Raw genomic sequence first — 17,923 nt, forward strand, 5'->3', positions numbered from 1 at the left:
GGGAATGGAATAATGGTGGAGCGCTTGAAGATGGATGGAACTTCACACAGCTCCAGGGAGCGATTGAAGATCCTGGTGAAGACTGGTCAGCGCAGGTTTTAAGACAGGAGGGGGACACTCCATCTGGGCCTGGTGCTTTTCTGACCTTCTGTCTCTGAAACAGCCGGCTGAGCTCCTCTTCACACACTCTGAGGGGGCCGAGGGGGGCCAGGTTGAAGTGCAGGTAGAGGTGTGGCGGTGGTTGTTGTGGACCGGGTGAGTGGGCTTGGAAGGGTGAGAGGTGTGGAGCTGTCCCTCTCAAACCTACAGTAGAAGTCAGAATGACAGCAAAGTAAAATGTACTGGGGGGAAAACAGAAGTCCAAATTAAAATGCACGCAATCATAAATGCATCAAGTGTAAAGGGGAGGGAAGTAGTAAGTATTTTAAGGAAAAAAAGGGATAAAAAATAAACATGAATGAACAAGTGTTAAAACTGTTCATGTGAGGATGATTAAATGATTAAAGTTGAACAGAACAATTAAGAAAGAATGCAAAACCATTTGGAATCACAACACTAATGTGAGATGAATCAACGAAAAACAAGCAGCATTTGGTCCTAAAGCTACCTTCAGATTATGTAAAACATAGTATTCGACATGAATGAATTCAAAATGATAAAGTCTGAAACTCAAGCAGAGGTGCAAATCAACCAACATCCAGCTGCAGAGTAACAACAACAAATTAAATCAACTACGAGATAACATATACAACAAATTAAGCAAAATGACTTCAAAGATACACAACATCGATATAAAAACATGACAAGGACGAAAGTGATATAAGAAAACCAAAGATTTCAAACAACTGAAATAACACAAACAAAGACCACAACAGTACCAAAAAAAGATGAGATGCAAAAGTACCACAAATGAGAATTTTTGTAGCAAAGATAAGAAAAACAACTACAATCATGCAGTGCATAAAAAGTGACACAGAATACTCAAAAGACTTTGAACATGAAACATTTAGACTCTAAAACTGCCATAAAAAGACAATCATAGAGATCCCAATGGTAACAAAAGGATGATCAGAATAGCAAAGTATCCGAATAGATTAGATAACAACAACAACAACAACAACAACAAAAAACCCAAAACCATTGGCAAATTGGAACAAAACTGGATGAGTGTGTAAACTTAGTTATGTTTGTCAGAGTTATGTTTGATGATCCTCCCAGGACAAACAGGAAACTCCAGCAGGGAATAACAGGGAGTTAAAAGTCCCTGTCATAACTACCAGCAGTGTGAGGCATCAGAGAGGTAAGCTGGGGTAACAAGAAGACCAACTAACATCCAACAAACACCAGAAGCAGCAGACATGGACTTCTCTGGCACCTGGAAGATTTATTCTGAGGAAAACCTTGAGGCCTTTCTCAAAGCAGTGGGTAAGAATATTTCAACAATTAAACATTTACAGTACGTACATATGTGTGCATGTAACTATATTTGAATATATGCTTAAGGTGCCCCTGATATGATCATCAAAATGCGTCAAAATAAAGAAAAACCCGTGGTAGTGATTGAGCAGAAAGGAGATGAGTTCACCTACACACTGAAGACTGCCATCTGCACTCAAAGCCACTCGTTCACCCTGGGAAAGGAGACAGAAATGACCACTCCTGACGGCAGGAAGCTGAAGGTAACAAAACATACAGTAACAATGAGAGAGCTTTTTGAGGAGGAGTGAAGCCTGGGAAGCATTTCCCCATTTTTTGTGGATTTAACTGAAATATAAATGTTTTTGAGTCGCAATGGACAGCTGGAGCAGGGCGAGAGATATGTCTCTGACAAATATTATTTGTTTGTTTGTTTGTTTTGTTTTTAAAATGAATTCAGTTGTTGGATTGAAGAAATAACGTGATCTCTCTAGAATCAGAGAGCGGTTTGTCCATGTGTTCTATTTCTTTTTGCACAGTGCACTTTCACAGTGCAAGACGGGAAGCTGATTTCTGTGACAGAGAAGTACACCTCTGTCCGAGAGATACAAGGAGATGAAATGGTTGAGGTCAGTGGCTTAACGCTTTATATTTAAAGAAGAATTATAAAGCTGCTTATATTTCTTGCTGTACTGGTGTGTGTCAATTTAGATACAAGCAAGAAATTTCACCGTAGTAGAAACATAATGTAAATTAATAAACAGTCTGACATCTGACATCAGTAAGTGGCTGATTTGTTCTTAATAAATGTTTTTGAAAGCAGGTAGGTGTGTGTTTCTAATGTTTCATGACACCTGTTACTGCAGAATATTGCCTGTTATTCTGCAACACCATTGTTGGTTTTACATACAGTAAGAAATGTAAACATGAAGCAAATGAAAAACATTTTCACATTTGAAACAGAACAACACGCACAGTATAGAAAACCTTGATAAGGGCTGAAAACAAACAAACACAAAAAAACTTGTTTTTGGTCACTTTAGGAAAATCAATCAGTTTTAAGGATTAAAAGATCTAGAATTACGGTGTTCTGACTAACCTTAAATATCAAAATTGGTAAATTCAGACATGCAAAGAATGTGATTGTCGTTCATTTGTGTCAGTCATGTTTTCTTTCTTTGTCTTTTTTCCAGACCATCACTTGTGGCTCTGTCACGCTCACATCTAAAAGTAAACGAGTCTGATCAACTCATGGATCGATCGAAAGACCTGTTCATCCTGAAGCAAGGAGCCATACCAGAAAAATTACTATTATACAAGATTTCAAGAAATAAATAAACATTTTAAAAACACATGTGCTTGATTTATTGACTGATATTTGGTGTTTCAGTAGTTTCAGCCGGTGCAGTTATTTAAAAGTTGGAGTAATTTAAATCCAGCTGTTTTGTAAATTTTCCTCAAACTCAATGGTTTACAAGGGAATGCAGGGCTATAGTTCATCAGTTATAACTTAATAATAGATGTAATAGCAATACAGATCAAAACTTTTCCTTTTTTTTCCCTTTTTTTTTAAAGCTAATCTTTCTTGGCTTCACAATGTTGTAGTGGTTAGCACCATCACTTTTCTGTGCTGTTGGGCCTTTCTGTGCAGAATTAGCCTGTTCCCCCATATGCACACAGGTTTTCTTTCGGTACTGTGGACTGGGGAAGTCCAGGATGTACCCTCACTTCATCCACACACATGGGTTTGACTCCAGTGGCCCTGCAATCCCCAGTTGAATAAAGTGGCTTATTTATAATTTATTTATGAACAAAAGGCCATTTGACAGCATTTTTAAGTTTGTCTGTGGGGTGGGATAGTGTCTCCTCAGTTTGTCGGATTGAGCTTATCTCTGCTTTAATTGCTATCTTTCAGTGAATGCATGTCATGTTTCTGACCATCTTCCATGCATGTTGACTGAACAAACTCACTTTCTTGGTCTTCTGGCTCTGACCTGCAGGGAGCGCTGTGGCTCCCCCTCGTCTTCTTGGTTTCCTGCGAAGAAGGAAAAGGCGCCTTCTAAGTGCGCGTGCGTGGCACATTTTTTTTATTTCTCTGTTTCGATTGAAACACGTTTCTTCTCCTGGCAGTGTGAAAGTGTATGTCCAGATACATGAGGCCTCCAAATACGTCTTTGTTTGTCAGGAACATCTCTGATGAGTCCCGGTGAGTCCTTGAAACGCGCCGCTCCTCGCTCAGTAACTCACTCCCGTTGTTTAGCCTAGCGGCTAACGTTAGCCTCCTCGGAGGAGCCTCAAGTTGTGTTAAAGCTGCAGCTGCGGTGAATGTGGCGGTATTTTAAAGTATTTCCACTCATACCTATTCGAAGCTAGCCCATGTGAAAGTTGGAAATGGGTTTTGTTCTGGGTTTTATGTAGCTTTGTGGCGGTTTTAGTTGATTGTTGCTCGTTTTCAAGCTAACGTCCTATCGTACACAAGTGATGTGTGTTTTCAAGGAGAATCTGCCACAAATCTGAAAAAAAACCACCAAATTTTATGTTGACATGTGCGTAATTCTTAGTTTCTGGAGTACAATGATTATTTTTATTCGGTTAAGTGTTTAAACGTGTTAATTCAAGCCTTTTCCATTTTTTTCTTTGAACCGTAAACGTTGCATGTGAAGCTTGTAAGTACTGGACACTGCCACATTAAAACAGCTTTATTTACAGTAATACCCCACTATGTTTTGTAGTTTACTTTTGTTGTTAAAGTTTGTAAATAAAGAGTTAAAAAAACAGCATTATTTAAAAAGTCCACCTTTGTTATAATATCCCGCTCTTAGAAATTATGATCAATACACATTTGAACGTTTCTTAATTCGCCAAAGTTCGCATTTTGAAAACAGACATCACTGTAAATGTTTACATTAACGTACACAACTCCACTGAAACTGTTTAAGTGCATTTTAGGTGGTGTGGACAAAAAGACTGTCTTTTAATTAAGACTGTAAATCACAGTAGGAATGCACAACAGTGGATTATTTCCCCTAGATGTATCAGTCTTCGACCACTTTCTCTAATATATTTGTATTAGTGTTGATCTCTTGCCAGTAGTGGAGTTAATGCAGTTTTGTGCCTGTCTTTTTGTAAACTGTCCAAAGGCTGATGCAGGCAAAAATTCAGATTTTTGAAACCGTTAACATGGTTTACAAAGGTGGGCTTGTTTGGTGTTGTGACTTGATGAAATTCTATAAAATATTTAACGTTTATAAGCCTCTTTTTATCCACAGAAATGTTTACTTTGATTTGATGCCTTCATTGACAAATAATACGAATGGTTTTTGTATTTATGAATAAGTTTAACAAGTCAAATGTTTAAACAAATGATAAGTGGAATGTTGTATCGTTCCTTTTAGTACTGAGCAATTAACCAATATTACAAGCTGATGTTACTTTTTGGAACAAGCTTACTTTGATAACTTCAATATGAATAAAGTCTAGAAATTTCATTGTTAAAGTATAATCTTTTGAAATCACAATTTTTGGAGCAAGTCACGGAGTACAATGTTATATGGAGTCTGCTTTTAACTATGATGTGTTTTAAAAAAATGTTTTTTTTTGTTTTAGTTACAGACTATAGCAGAGACCACAAAACAGCTTAAAATTAATCCTGCTGTTTATTATAATCTGATTTTATCTTGCAGATTTGATTAAAAAATGGAAATAAATGTAATTGCTTTGTTTTCACTTTACAGCGACAGAGTAATTTAAAACGTACATTTTATTTGATGTTGTGAGTCATTTTTATTGAAGCATTGGTCTTGTCTCTGTTTCCAGTATAAAAGTGTCAGGTTTGTGAATTGCATGTTAAATGTGTAGAAATTAAGGGGACAGTTGACCTAAATAGAGTTGCAAACTGTGAGGAGTCATTCACATTTCCAGATTCTATTTCTTTATGCTTAATAACTGATTTAAGAAAGACAAAGTGTTCCTGCTGTTGTGAGTTTCTTGTCATCCAGGTTTCTGAATTGAATTGGTGAGTGAAGTTGTTGCAACAGCTGTAAATTAAGAATGAGTGTCTCAGTAACTACAATACCAGCAAACTGACACTGATTTTAAATTGGAGCAGGTCATCAGCTTTTACTTCGCATTCTGTTGTTTTGTTTTCTCACTGCCCTTTTTAAGCTGATGAGGAAATTTTTTGAGATTGAGAGGATTAGACCAACAACAACAACGAAAACATCCTTACACTTTGTAACTATACATCAAACACATTCTTTGGTTTCATTGGCACTGAGTGGCTGGCTCTGGGTAACACGTGAGCCAGTCTGTTTTGTGGTGAACTGTCCCTTTATGTGATTCAGCTGCTGCTCTCCCAGCTGCTGTTATTAGCTGATGATGTAGGTGTAACGTTGCCCATAACAGTCAGTTGAGTCATACTTGTATTTACGGTGTTCAGGCCTGAGGATTTGCGGCGTGAGTTTGGCCGCTATGGGCCAATAGTAGATGTCTACATCCCACTTGACTTCTATACGCGTCAACCAAGAGGATTTGCATACATTCAATATCCTTTCTCAATAAGTCTTAACTGTGTAATTCTGCTAACAAATGACTTTCTTTCAGCAGAGAAGATGTGCCTTTATGTTTGATTTATTTTCTTTTATTGCACCTAATTTGATTGAATATCTAACACACATATTTCTCTGTTATTGCTTCAGAAAATGTAAAAGCATCCAGTTGTGGAACCGGCCACAAAGAGTTACAAAGACCCGTGTAGAATAGCTGTAAAGACAAGTGACACACAGACCTTCAGGATCAGAGAGAGGGAAAAGATTGAAAAGAGAAAGTAAAGCATGAAGAGGAAAAGGGAACGGAGACAAAGCTTGGAAATGACGGCAAAGAATGGTGAAAAGAAAAGAGGTTTAAGAGGAAAAAGCAAGCAGCAAAACCCCCAAGTCTCTCTGGGAGTCGATTAAAGAGTGTAAAGATCAAGATGAAGTTCAAAGTCAAGCATGGCCAAAGGTAACAAGTCTGATTTATTTTGTATCCTCCCAAGACAAATCCACAAATTTAAAATGACACCCAAATCAGCTTTCCCTGTGGCATCAATGACACTTTAATTTTGAGAAGTACTTATTTAATCAAGTTTTACTGTTTGGTTTGTTTGTTGTCCTGATCCAACAAGCAATTAATGTATTTAAAGAGTTCACTTCATCTTTTCTATCTGAAAAAATCGTCTTCTCACTTGTCTATAGTATCTTTTATATGTTTCTCTCTGTAATCCAGACACCTCACAAACTGTTAGGTGAACATCTGGTTCGATCTTGCTTCAGAGGAAGATGGGAATGACTCAAATACGATGAATAAAGCCTTAAAAGAATTGTTTAAACGTTTGATCCTCTATGAGGGCAAAACGAATTCCTTTGTTCACTTTCACTTATTTGTGAGGAAGAAAATGTATTTAAATTTGTAAGTTCACACCAGAAACAAGAGCAAGCAAAACCCTTAACCACTCAGCATGTTTGAAGATGTGCGCGACGCAGAGGATGCTCTTCACAGCCTGGACCGAAAGTGGGTTTGTGGCCGGCAGATTGAAATCCAGTTTGCCCAGGGCGACAGAAAAAGTAAGTGCCCGACTCCTTTCCACCAGACTCCTTGAACCTCCTCAAAGTGTCATGGAATCACAAATTTTTGTGCAAAAAGATTTACTTTATCTTTTTTTCTTTTTATGTGACAGCACCAAACCAGATGAAAGCAAAGGAGAGGCGCTCCCCTGGCAGGTCCTCTCGGTATGACGACTACGATCGAGACAGCCGGCGCAGGCGGTCACGCAGCCGCAGTTACGAAAGATACCGATCACGCAGCCCTTCATACGATCGCCGGCGCAGACGGTCAGAGAGTCCTCGCGAGTGAGTGTTGAAGCAGCTTGTTCAGACTCAATGTTGACACCCCCCCCCCCCCCCCCTCAAATTGAACAGAATGATACCATTTTTCTGCCATTGTCCAGGACTCGTGGACGCATGTATGGACGTGGAAGAAGCAGGAGCCGTGAAGATGAAAGGTGAATCTCCATTTTGACCCTCACATAACATCAGAATGTGTGTATTATGGCCAAATAGAATTTTGGAAACCCGGCCTTTCAGAAAGAGACTTGAGTTTTATTCATGTACACGTTCGGTTCATGCCCTGCTGCTTCTCATCAGTGAGTTCCACAGAGCTTCAAGACAGAAGCAGTGCTTGAGGAGACAGTAGATGAAGACGGTACGCACAGAACCAGCGTGACGTGTCAATTCTTTCATCTAGAAATGAAAACGGTGTAATGTCTAGACAAAAACCAAAAAAACTGACAGTCACTCCTGTAGAGCGCAACCAGTTTGAGACGGTGTTATCCGGTCGGGTTTGACCAGACAACACAACTCATCACCACACTGACCTCACAATATCTGGACTGATCTATAAATGAATAGGAGCCGGGACCAGCTGTAGCGTTAAGTGTAAGGATGTTGATGTAAGCATGTAACATGAGTGAAGTTCACTCACACGTACACATGATTTGATGCCAAAAATGAAAATGATTTTTGAAGTAAAGCTGTAAACTCCCACAGCCACAAGGAACTGCCAGTGTCTGCTGTGTAGTGTCGTAAGTGGTCAGAGAGGAGAGCCTGATCTTCTCTGTGTATCTTCAGGTACAAGCAGCGGCCCCGGAGAGAGTCCAGAGAGCGATCCAGGTCGCACTCCAGGTCCAGATCGCCGCGGGGGGAGATGAACCTGGCGTCAACGTCTCACTACATAGAGGAGGAGGTTCGGGGGACGCAATCTCCCTCCAGGTCCAGATCTGTATCAAGGTCACACTCTCGTTCGCGGTCTCGATCTCGTTCCTGGGCGGGACACAAGTCTGGAGGACGCTGAGCAGAGCCCCCCCCTCTTCTCCCTCCTTTTAACCCCCGTTAAGTCAGATGGACCAGCTTTGGTCATTTGAGAAAAGCCGTTTGTTTGACCTGAATGTAACGTCCACTGATCTCTTTGTAGAAAGCTTTTATTTTGTGACTCCATTTTGTAAAATTGATTTGGTGATATCTCCCGATAGAAACCACCGTTCCTATATTTGGTTGTAGCCTGAAAGGAATGATATATTGTCTTTTTTCTTTTCTCTCTCTCTCTCTCTCTCTCTCTCTCTTTTTTGGTTGCATAACAGTTACTGATAATTCTGATTTCCAAACCCTATGCATTAATTTTGAAAAAAACAAACTCCATATGTTCAGTATTTCAGAAGGAAACCGGTCTGTCTGTGTTTCTTTGTGTTTTAGCACATCTAAAGCAAACCCACGTACTTCTGACTTCACTGCTGACGGTTTATCACACGACTTTAACCTTATTTAAAAGTGTTTGATAAGGAATCATTGCATGATAATCCAGTTTAATTGAGTAATCCTGAAACAGCAGCTCAACCTGGAAAGCTCTTTGTGGTGATTTTCTTCAAATCACTTTGAAGTTTCTAAAACTAGAACTGATGTGGATTGGAGTTAGCAGTTTTGTTGCGTACTGAGTTGTTGCTAAAATGCAGAGAAAAGATGCTGTGCTCCTCAAACTGTTAGTTTAGTCTTTGATGACTAACTGTTAAAACTTTTTTTGTGGTGTTTTTTTTTTTTATTCTTTTTTTTTGAGAGTTCACTTTTTCAAAGAGGCATTTTACTCAACATTTGTCATATTTGTCAGTTCTGAGAGGAGAAACTCAAGTTTCTCATCAGTGTTTACTCGACTGTGTTGATGGTTTTTCAGATTGACTCATGTCACTGCATGTTTTAGTCTAACCTGTCTTTAGTAGGAAGAAACTGTTATTTTGAATAATAAATGGATAACAGTCAGTATAATTTTGCCTGTGGCTCAATTTTTTCAAATTGATGCGAGCATATGTTTGGTCCTTTTTTTTTTTTCTTTTTTTTTTTTTAATAAGATCAAGTAACTGATTCCTCCAGATGTGGATTCTTCGTCTGCAGTCATCTGTATGGAGAAACGGCAGCGTTGTCTGTCAGTTCACTCATTGATTACCTTTTAATGGAACTGTAGCTCGAAATTAGACCCGGCAAAGACGTGACCATGCGTGAAATCGGACGTGCCCCATTGATCACTGCATCAAAATATGTCCACCAAGCCAGAAGCGTAGAGGCTCATCACAGCTATAGACTGTTAATTCCCACTAAATACATCGGCAAACGCATGTTGTTGTTCCCCCTTTCCACTTCTGTAGTGTGTTCATTCAGTTCTTCAGCTCATTAAACAGGATGTGATGTGCTGCAGACTGCTGCTGCTGCTGCTGCATATAGATTGATAGATTTTCAGCCAAGGCAGCTTCACCCTAGCACAGCTCTGCAACATGAGACCTCAGAGCTTTACAGCAATTAGAAGAGACACAAGTGAACAAAACTTAAAAAGAAGGTAAGGCTTGAGATAAAAATAATATTCAGAATATCGGGGTAAAATATGTCAGGGGGCATTAGAAAAAAACAATCTGTTCAGAAAGAAGTCAAAGGTGAAGTGCTCCTGAAACAAAGGAGGCTTCATCTGAATCGTACCCAGGTCACCGATCCACCACAGCGTAAACACTAGTAGAAATGGGCTTCTGTGTTGGAATTTAACTACTGTAAATACAAATCTGTGTGAAGTGTCGGTCTGCACACATCTCTGATCTGTGGACAAAAACAAACCATTAATCCATTGCTGTACGATAGTAACTGACAGGTCACCAGTCCAACACACAAGTTAATCGCCAGTTAATCTTAACAAGTGCAACTTTGAATTGTGGGAGAAATCCAGAGTTTGCATGCACAAGGAGAATATGCAAACTCCACACGTGAGCCAGCTGCTGTGAGCTTCACGTCACGTAACAGTGGAGGTAATGTCTGTTTGTGGATTGAAGGATGTCCGTCACATCAACGACGCTGGCCAGTACCAAACAGGCAAACCCCGGCGCGTCCGTTCTCTGCCCTGCTTTACGTGTCGTGTCACAGGATCAAATGAGTTCAGGATAGCCTGTGTTCAACACCAACCACCAACACATTTCAGCCCTTAATGACTGGCAGGGACAGGCCGTCCACTCTCACTGCTGCAAGGTAAATGGCAGCAGAGTCCAGCCACACATCGATCCCTGGGATGTTTCACAGCCTATAACTCATGAACGCCCAGACGAGGTACGGGTCATTACTGATGCCACGTTTTTTTAAACAGCAGAGGGAGAAATATCTCCCAATGTGAAGATTTCTTTCTTGTTTTTTACTTTTTGTAACGGGAAAAGATGGGCTTGTAGGACTGCAGGAAACGGCATCAGCAGAGCTCGAAGGCCTTCAACTGTTACATTTCATATCCAAGATGAGAGGTGAAGTAAATTCTTTTAAATTGTATCTGCGGTGTAATGTTGGCGTGTTGTGTTTTCACCTATTTATCTAAAAGTGTTTGATTACAATACTGTTAAGAGTTGAGGTTCTTCAGAGGTTATATATGTTATCGGATCAGTATTGAAAACTATTTAAAATAACTAAGTAACAATGCAAAATGTTGATTTTTCACTTGCAGTTAATCATTTAGGTTTTTTAAATCGGTATAATTTAATACATTTGCACTAATTCACCTGCATTTTCAGAGCAAGAAATCAGAACTTTGGACAAATTCAAACTTTAAGACTGGTTTGAAGGCTTTTATGAAAAAGAAAAGAGATATTCTACTTTTTGTTGATCAATCAAAATTGGAAAAAAAAATCAGACAACAGTACTGAAATGTGATTGTTCAACATACCAGACTGAGAAATACATAATCCAAACCGCCTCAGTTAAAACCTGAAATTAGATTGATTCTCGTCTGTGAACCAGAGGTGTCTTTAAAGTCCTGACAGCCTGTTTTCAGACTCTGCCTGCTTCAGTGCGCCGCGCTGTGATGAATGGTTTATTATCAGTCTTTTTGCAGAGCTTTCAGCTGTGTTGGAGCATGAAGACATTGAAAACATGCAGGACTGCAGCTCGCTCTGCTCTCTGTCGGGTCCAGATCCATGACAGCTCTGTCCAGTATATTTATACAACCCAGGCTGCACCTGAATCTAACGAATGTGCTATCATCCAGGCAAAAAAAAAAACACTGATTACAGTCTAGTATACTGAAGCTGCTGCAGTCTAAAACATGACCTCAAGGCCAGAATCAAGATTGCACCACGCCTCTGTAAAGTTTGATGCCTTTCGTGCAGCTAAAATGACTTCACTGAAGGCTTGTGCTCAGTTATTATTAACTCAATAATTTATACCATACGCTCTATGTAGAATGATCCGCTTCAGCAGCACTAACATCCACCAGCATATACTGTTTTTTTCCCCCAGCTCGTCGGGGGCTGGAGCTTTTCCCAGCTAACAATAGGTCAATATCAAAGTACATCATGCACAGGTCACCAGTCGGACACAGAGCGAACATAGAGACACAATCATTCATATGTGCATTTACATTTATGGGCAATTTAGAGATACCAATTACCCTAAAAATGTGAGTATGAAGCATTACCCAGAAAAGAAACTTTACAGCTTATTCTGATTTGCTTATACCTTTAGAGTCTCATTTTGAACACAAGCTGGTTGCCTCCATTTTCAAGAAAGATTCTAGAAAGACTTTACAAATGTGACAGAAATGTGAATTTCCATCCATAGTAAAAGTGATTCTGTTACAGCCTTACTTAAGTCTTAAAGTTATTAATTTTATTTCAGTACATGTGAAGCATTTTATTGTTGGTACAGAACTTCAACCCCTAGCTTTAATGTGTAGTCTAACAATTCACTTTTTCAATACAGAAATCGAATCATTCAATTAAAATAATTCAGTTTTGTTTATTTGGCACCAATTACACCATACCCATCTCACTGTTTTCCTACATCTAAAAAAATACAAATGAAAACCAAAGATACTGAAACAAAAAGCAAGGAGCAGGAAGCACGGATCACAAGCTTCCAGCTTCCACATTCACAGAACATGCAGGAGGTTACAGAGAAAAGACAGAGAGACGTAATGTTTGTGATGTGCAGTGATGGCAAGTCAATGTCTGGAGAAAAAGAAAAAAAATTAAAGAACAACCATGAGATTATTCAATCAACTGTAAAACTGTATCTTGTACTGTTTCATACTGTAGTGAGAGTAGTAACATTGAACAAATTAATAAATACATTTGGCTTTTCATAAAAACTAGTAGTGTTCATATCTTTGCAGGCTTTAAAACTCTGTTTTCACTTGTTACAGCCCTCCTCATGTAAGAAATGGGAGACTGGAACTTCCTCGGAGGGATCTTGGAGGAGGTTCATATCCACTCCACCATGGTGGGTAAGATCTGGCTGACCATCCTGTTCATCTTCCGGATGTTGGTGTTGGGCGTCGCTGCAGAGGACGTGTGGAACGACGAGCAGTCTGACTTTATCTGCAACACCGAGCAGCCCGGGTGCCGCAACGTCTGCTACGACCAGGCCTTCCCGATCTCCCTGATCCGCTACTGGGTGCTGCAGGTCATTTTTGTGTCCTCTCCCTCGCTGGTCTACATGGGCCACGCCATCTACCAGCTGCGCGCTCTGGAGAAGGAGCGGCACTGCAAGAAGGTGGCTCTGCGCCGAGAGCTGGAGGCGGTGGACACGGAGCTGGTGGAGGTGAAGAGGAGGATCGAGAAGGAGATGAGGCAGTTAGAGCAGGGGAAGCTCAATAAGGCACCGCTGAGGGGCTCCCTGCTGTGCACCTACGTGGCCCACATCGTCACTCGCTCTGTGGTGGAGGTCAGCTTCATGATGGGACAGTACATCCTGTATGGACACCGCCTGAGCACGCTTTACAAGTGTGAAAGGGAACCTTGCCCCAACGTGGTGGACTGCTTTGTGTCCAGACCAACGGAGAAGTCTGTTTTCATGATGTTCATGCAGGTGATCGCCTGCCTCTCCCTCTTCCTCAGCCTGCTGGAGATCATGCATCTGGCTTACAAGAAGATTAAAAAGGGCATTCTGGGCTACTGTCCACACCTCAAAGACGACATGGACGATTATTATGTCAACAAGCCTAAAAAGAACTCAGTTGTGCATCAGGTTTGCATCGGGACTTCAGTCGGACGCAAGAATACGATTCCCACAGCACCGAGTGGATACACATTACTGCTAGAAAAGCAGGGCAACGGACCCAACTACCCCCTCCTGAACGCCTCCTCAGCCTTTGTCCCAATTCAAGGAGATCCTGGTGCAAAGCCGGAGAGCCACAAGGACAGTAAAGAGGGAGTGCCAAGCCCCACAGAGCAGAACAGCAACTCCAACAACACCAGCAGCGAGACTCGTTCGCCCCCTGTGGACAAACAGGACGACCCTGAGGAGGCGTCCTCCCCCCATCCCGATGACCTGGAGTGTGTGAGCTCCGAGTATCCCACCCTGCCTGTGGCAGACACCTCCTCATGCACCACGCTGTCAGCCATGGTGAGGAAGTCAAGGAGGATCAGTCCGCCGTGGAACTGTTCCACAGTGATGGAGTCGAACGGCTCAGACAGCGGAGATTCCTACCATGGGAGCAGCAGCATGAAGCTCCGCAGCAGCTGCGTGGGGCCCAGAGCCAGGGTGCTCTCCAAATCAGACACCAAGAGGTCAAGCAGGTCGCAGAGCCCAGACTCTATGGGGGAGCTGAGCTCTGCATCCCGACACAGCCGGGAGAGCAACAGCCCCACGACCTCCTCACCCAAACGCAGAGTGTCAGCTGCCAGCAGCGGCAGCAGCAGACGAGCTCCAACTGACTTACAGATATAAGGACGACTGTTCAGACGCTCCGTGACACGTGTTTGGATGCAAGCTGTGGAAACACACCATGGACGTACCCTCTACACCAGGGTTGTCCAAAGTCGGTCCTGGAGGGCCACAGCCCTGCATGTTTTCCATGTCACCCTGCTTCAACACAGCTGAATCTCATGAAGACTCATGGCCAAGTCCAGCAGAAAGCCTGATAACGAGCCTCATTGCAATCAGCTGTGTTAGAGCAGGGAGGCATGGGAAAACATGAAGGGCTGCGGCCCTCTAGGACCGACTTTGGACACCCCTGTTCTACACCTTCAGACTGTATTATGAGTTGGTTCAGTTTCTGGTCTACACCAGCAGGAAAACAAAGAGAATAGTGTTTTTCAGCCAGATAAAGGATGCAAAGTGAAAACAAGTCTTTTTGTGACACACTTGTGATGGCTTGTATAATAATGCTAATCATAGTAGTGTTATGCCGTTTTTTTTTTTTTGTTTTTAATCTGCTAAGAGCTCAAGAACAATGAAAATGTGGATTAATGACACAATGCATCAGCAGGAACTCCAAATCTGCAACATCCTGTTTTTGTTTTGTAAAGTCATTTCATGTCTGTGCTCCATTCAGACTTTTAAAATGATGCAGAACAAATAAGCGTTCTGCACAGATGCTGTGTTGAAAGTTCTCAACAAAACTCTTCTGACTCTTGGGACTGCCTAGGTATAAAAAGGAGTAAACAGCAAAGATCAATATAACTCTCAAAAAGGAAGGTCTACTTCAAGGTCAGATGTCTGTCACACTGTTCCATTCTTTAACTGAACAACATCAAACTACATTTGTGTGCTGTACTCTTCGATTCTGATGGCAGAGACCACACCGCTACAAATCAAGTCCACAACTGTGTGGAACATCTCAATCACAGTGCTGCCTGTGTAAATATATCCCAAATGACAGAAACTCACAAAAAGCCTTTGATATCGATTGCTGTTGAGATTATGCTTTCAGAACCAGATTTGCAAAAATGTGACGCAAAAACAGCTAATTCGTTATCTGAAAGCTCTCAAGGCACTCTTTGTTTTTCTTACATTTCCAGATTAATCACAGAGATCCTTTAACCTTTTTCCCCCCACACTGCCACAACTCGGTCTCAATCGTCAGAGAGGAATGGAAACCTGCCACAGATCCATAATGTCATTTCAGACAGCAGCATGCCGTTATGCAATCACCACTTCTGAATCACTAACACTGTCTGCATGAATCCAATAGCCATTCTCACATTGAACGTAAACATTTCCTCATTACAATTTCAGCCTCCTCTCAGTTGTTAATGGCAGCTTCTGAATCTGTGCTGTAGATTTTTTTTAAAGGCATACTCAGGCATGCAGTTGATATCAAACCAATGTTGCAGTGGAATTAAGAATTCAAGGTGTGTCAAAGGAGCATCTCATTGATGAGGAAAAAAAATTTATTTGAGAAAGCAAATGTTTCTTGTTTTGTAACAAAAGTTAAGTGATTTCTCACTGTACATCTGTTATTATGTAATAAACATTTACATACATGCTTTTTTTTCTTTTTAACTTAAAACAATTAAAAAAAAAAGAACAAGAAAAGATCTACTCTCCCGCCCCCTCCTCGGGTGATGGTTCGTACTGCATCAGCTGAAAAATGAGAATAAGAGATGGTTAGCATTTTTCAGCATAATATGTACAGTTATTCTCATGTGAATATTTGTACAGACTTTATACAATAGCTTCGCTCAACTTTGGTATTAATATTATATAATGAAAACATTTGCATCTGTTATTTTATGGTGATGAGTTAAGAAGATGCCTTATGTTTCCAGCATACTCACGGTGAAGTGCCAAACAATATCCACAATTTTGTCTGACAGAGCAAACATTAAATAAGCAGGTCGAGCTGAGCCATTGCAATCTGTGTGCTGGACAGTCATCTCACCCTGTTCCTCAGCTCCTTGTTCTCTTCCATGAGCAGATTGCACTTTTGCTGCAGATCAGCCACCTCCATGCGAAGAGCCTCTGTGTCCGCTGGCTCTAGACCAGCAGCTCCCAGGTGAAGTTTTATAAAGCTGTGGTGGTGGTTAAGAGTGTCTAAAAAATGTTGACTTCTATAAAGTTACAGACTACAGCCAGTGAAGGGGAGTAAAAACAATAACTTGTGTACACCTGAGACCAATCATCCCAAACATGGGATTTTTTTTTTTACTGATAAACTCCTTCATACCCTATTTTCTAATGTTTTTCTCTTCTTACAGGTTTAATCAGTACCCCCATTTTATCTTAACTCTGAAGTTCAACAATCAACCCACTTTCAAGGTCTTTTTTGTTTCTTTTCCATTTTTATAATTAAGGGCCAGCTGGGCCCATTCTGCATTTTCAAACCTGTTAACTACAGGAATGTAATTGAGTAATTGTCTTCGGGTTTTTCTTGGATTTTCTTTGATTTCAGCTCATCCATGTTGTGGTATTAGGGTGTTATTCTGTTTTGATAACACAAAAGTTTGCCCACATGTACAAGGCTTCTCGTACAAACAAAGGATACTCCAGTGCATTGTTGGGCTTGTCGTTCTCTTCATAGAGCGCCACTAAAACTGTAAGACAGAAATTATGACAAAAACAGCCTGGGTTTACCTTAAAAAAAAAAGCCTGTATAACCATCATGCATTAACAAGCTGAACATGGAGTTAAAACGTGGTTCCACTCACCGCTGGTTAAAGTTGCAAGGACTCCAGACTTCTCAAGATATCGTCTGAATTGGTCTCGTTTCGACTCTATTGCCTGAGACATAACCAGTTGGCTTATTAATTATCAGCACACCTCCAAACTGAAAACTGTAAGCACGAACCGTTGGGAACATTCGTTTTAAACGGATGACCTATTAACGCACAGTGGCGTGTTCACTGCCTGGCAACATGCAGATCAGCCACATTAGAACAGAGCTAGTTAGTTAGCACAGGTTTTACTACAAAGTGGGGACTGGCGTGTAAAATATGACAAAAAAAAGCTTCAGGATTAATGTGCGAACATGCTTACCCTGTAATGTGCCATGGCAGCAGTAAGGTTTTCAGTTGTTGGCTAATTAACTCGGATCTACAGCTGCTGGAAGCGTTTGATCCGCACGGGACGTAAATCTGTTGCCATAACAACACCTGAAAGCGACTGAAAAAACACGGAAGAGGAAGGGTTTTTTTTCGAAGGAAAGTAATGATTACTGTTTTTAAAAATACCAATTCGGAACGGTCTCAAAATGGTAGAGTTTTAAATGTATATCTTTATGATAACTCTCATTAAGTTTACAGCTAACCCTATGACAACGCAGCAGCAACCGGCGAGCTCCAAGCTAACTTACGGAAGTGGCTGCGTTGCCAGGTTTGAATAACGAAGGCGTTGTTGTTTACTCCCAATGTTTGTTAATAATTTGAGATATGACACAACTACAGCTTATTCAGTTGGGATCTATTAATATTAATATAGTATTCAGAGTCCTATACTACTCCAAAATTATGTTGATGCTGCAAAACAACTTAAAATTGACCAGTTTTCTGTCAGGATCATTCTTCCAGTCCATCAGATGTCCTGATTTCTAAACTGACGTACTGGGAAAGCACTCTAGTTGGGAGTCTGTTTCTGAAAATGAAACAAATGCTATATTTTAAAGATAAAATGTATCTGTCAAATGTCATCTTCAAATGCTTTGTGACAGTTTAATTAGAAACTTCTGTGGCTTGACTTCAAACCTG

At 40.8% G+C, this 17,923-nt stretch overlaps 4 protein-coding genes across 5 annotated transcripts; 3 read left to right on the forward strand and 1 right to left on the reverse strand.

Annotated features, from left to right (window-relative positions):
- The first annotated feature begins 1,331 nt into the window (after nt 1–1,331).
- On the forward strand, nt 1,332–2,718 carry fabp10b (fatty acid binding protein 10b, liver basic). Its single transcript, XM_030120936.1, has 4 exons — nt 1,332–1,425; nt 1,504–1,679; nt 1,956–2,045; nt 2,610–2,718. Exons 1-4 carry the CDS (start codon nt 1,359–1,361, stop codon nt 2,658–2,660), a joined length of 384 nt encoding a protein of 127 aa, XP_029976796.1. The 5' UTR covers nt 1,332–1,358; the 3' UTR covers nt 2,661–2,718.
- Nucleotides 2,719–3,463: 745 nt separating this feature from the next.
- srsf10b (serine and arginine rich splicing factor 10b) lies at nt 3,464–9,259 on the forward strand. Of its 2 annotated transcripts, none has more exons than XM_030121105.1 (6): nt 3,464–3,622; nt 5,855–5,959; nt 6,916–7,019; nt 7,133–7,304; nt 7,403–7,456; nt 8,082–9,259. In XM_030121105.1, the coding sequence occupies exons 1-6, from the start codon at nt 3,558–3,560 to the stop codon at nt 8,302–8,304; spliced, it is 723 nt and encodes a 240-aa protein (XP_029976965.1). In that variant the 5' UTR covers nt 3,464–3,557; the 3' UTR covers nt 8,305–9,259. The 2 variants fall into 2 exon arrangements, with proteins under 2 accessions (XP_029976965.1, XP_029976966.1); XM_030121106.1 differs by lacking the exon at nt 5,855–5,959 and adding an exon at nt 6,114–6,417 and having other exon boundaries at nt 3,488–3,622; nt 6,913–7,019.
- A 1,425-nt stretch (nt 9,260–10,684) lies between these two features.
- On the forward strand, nt 10,685–14,186 carry gja9b (gap junction protein alpha 9b). Its single transcript, XM_030120594.1, has 2 exons — nt 10,685–10,768; nt 12,661–14,186. The coding sequence occupies exon 2, from the start codon at nt 12,678–12,680 to the stop codon at nt 14,184–14,186; it is 1,509 nt and encodes a 502-aa protein (XP_029976454.1). The 5' UTR covers nt 10,685–10,768; nt 12,661–12,677.
- A 1,435-nt stretch (nt 14,187–15,621) lies between these two features.
- On the reverse strand, nt 15,622–17,522 carry mycbp (MYC binding protein). The gene is made up of 5 exons (XM_030121150.1): nt 17,217–17,522; nt 16,889–16,961; nt 16,726–16,774; nt 16,123–16,252; nt 15,622–15,824 (listed from the first exon to the last, which is right to left on the reverse strand). Exons 1-5 carry the CDS (start codon nt 17,229–17,231, stop codon nt 15,780–15,782), a joined length of 312 nt encoding a protein of 103 aa, XP_029977010.1. The 5' UTR covers nt 17,232–17,522; the 3' UTR covers nt 15,622–15,779.
- Nucleotides 17,523–17,923: the final 401 nt, after the last annotated feature.

The sequence above is a fragment of the Salarias fasciatus genome, chromosome 22 (assembly GCF_902148845.1).
Source record: "Salarias fasciatus chromosome 22, fSalaFa1.1, whole genome shotgun sequence".
Classification (NCBI taxonomy): Eukaryota; Metazoa; Chordata; class Actinopteri; order Blenniiformes; family Blenniidae; genus Salarias; species Salarias fasciatus.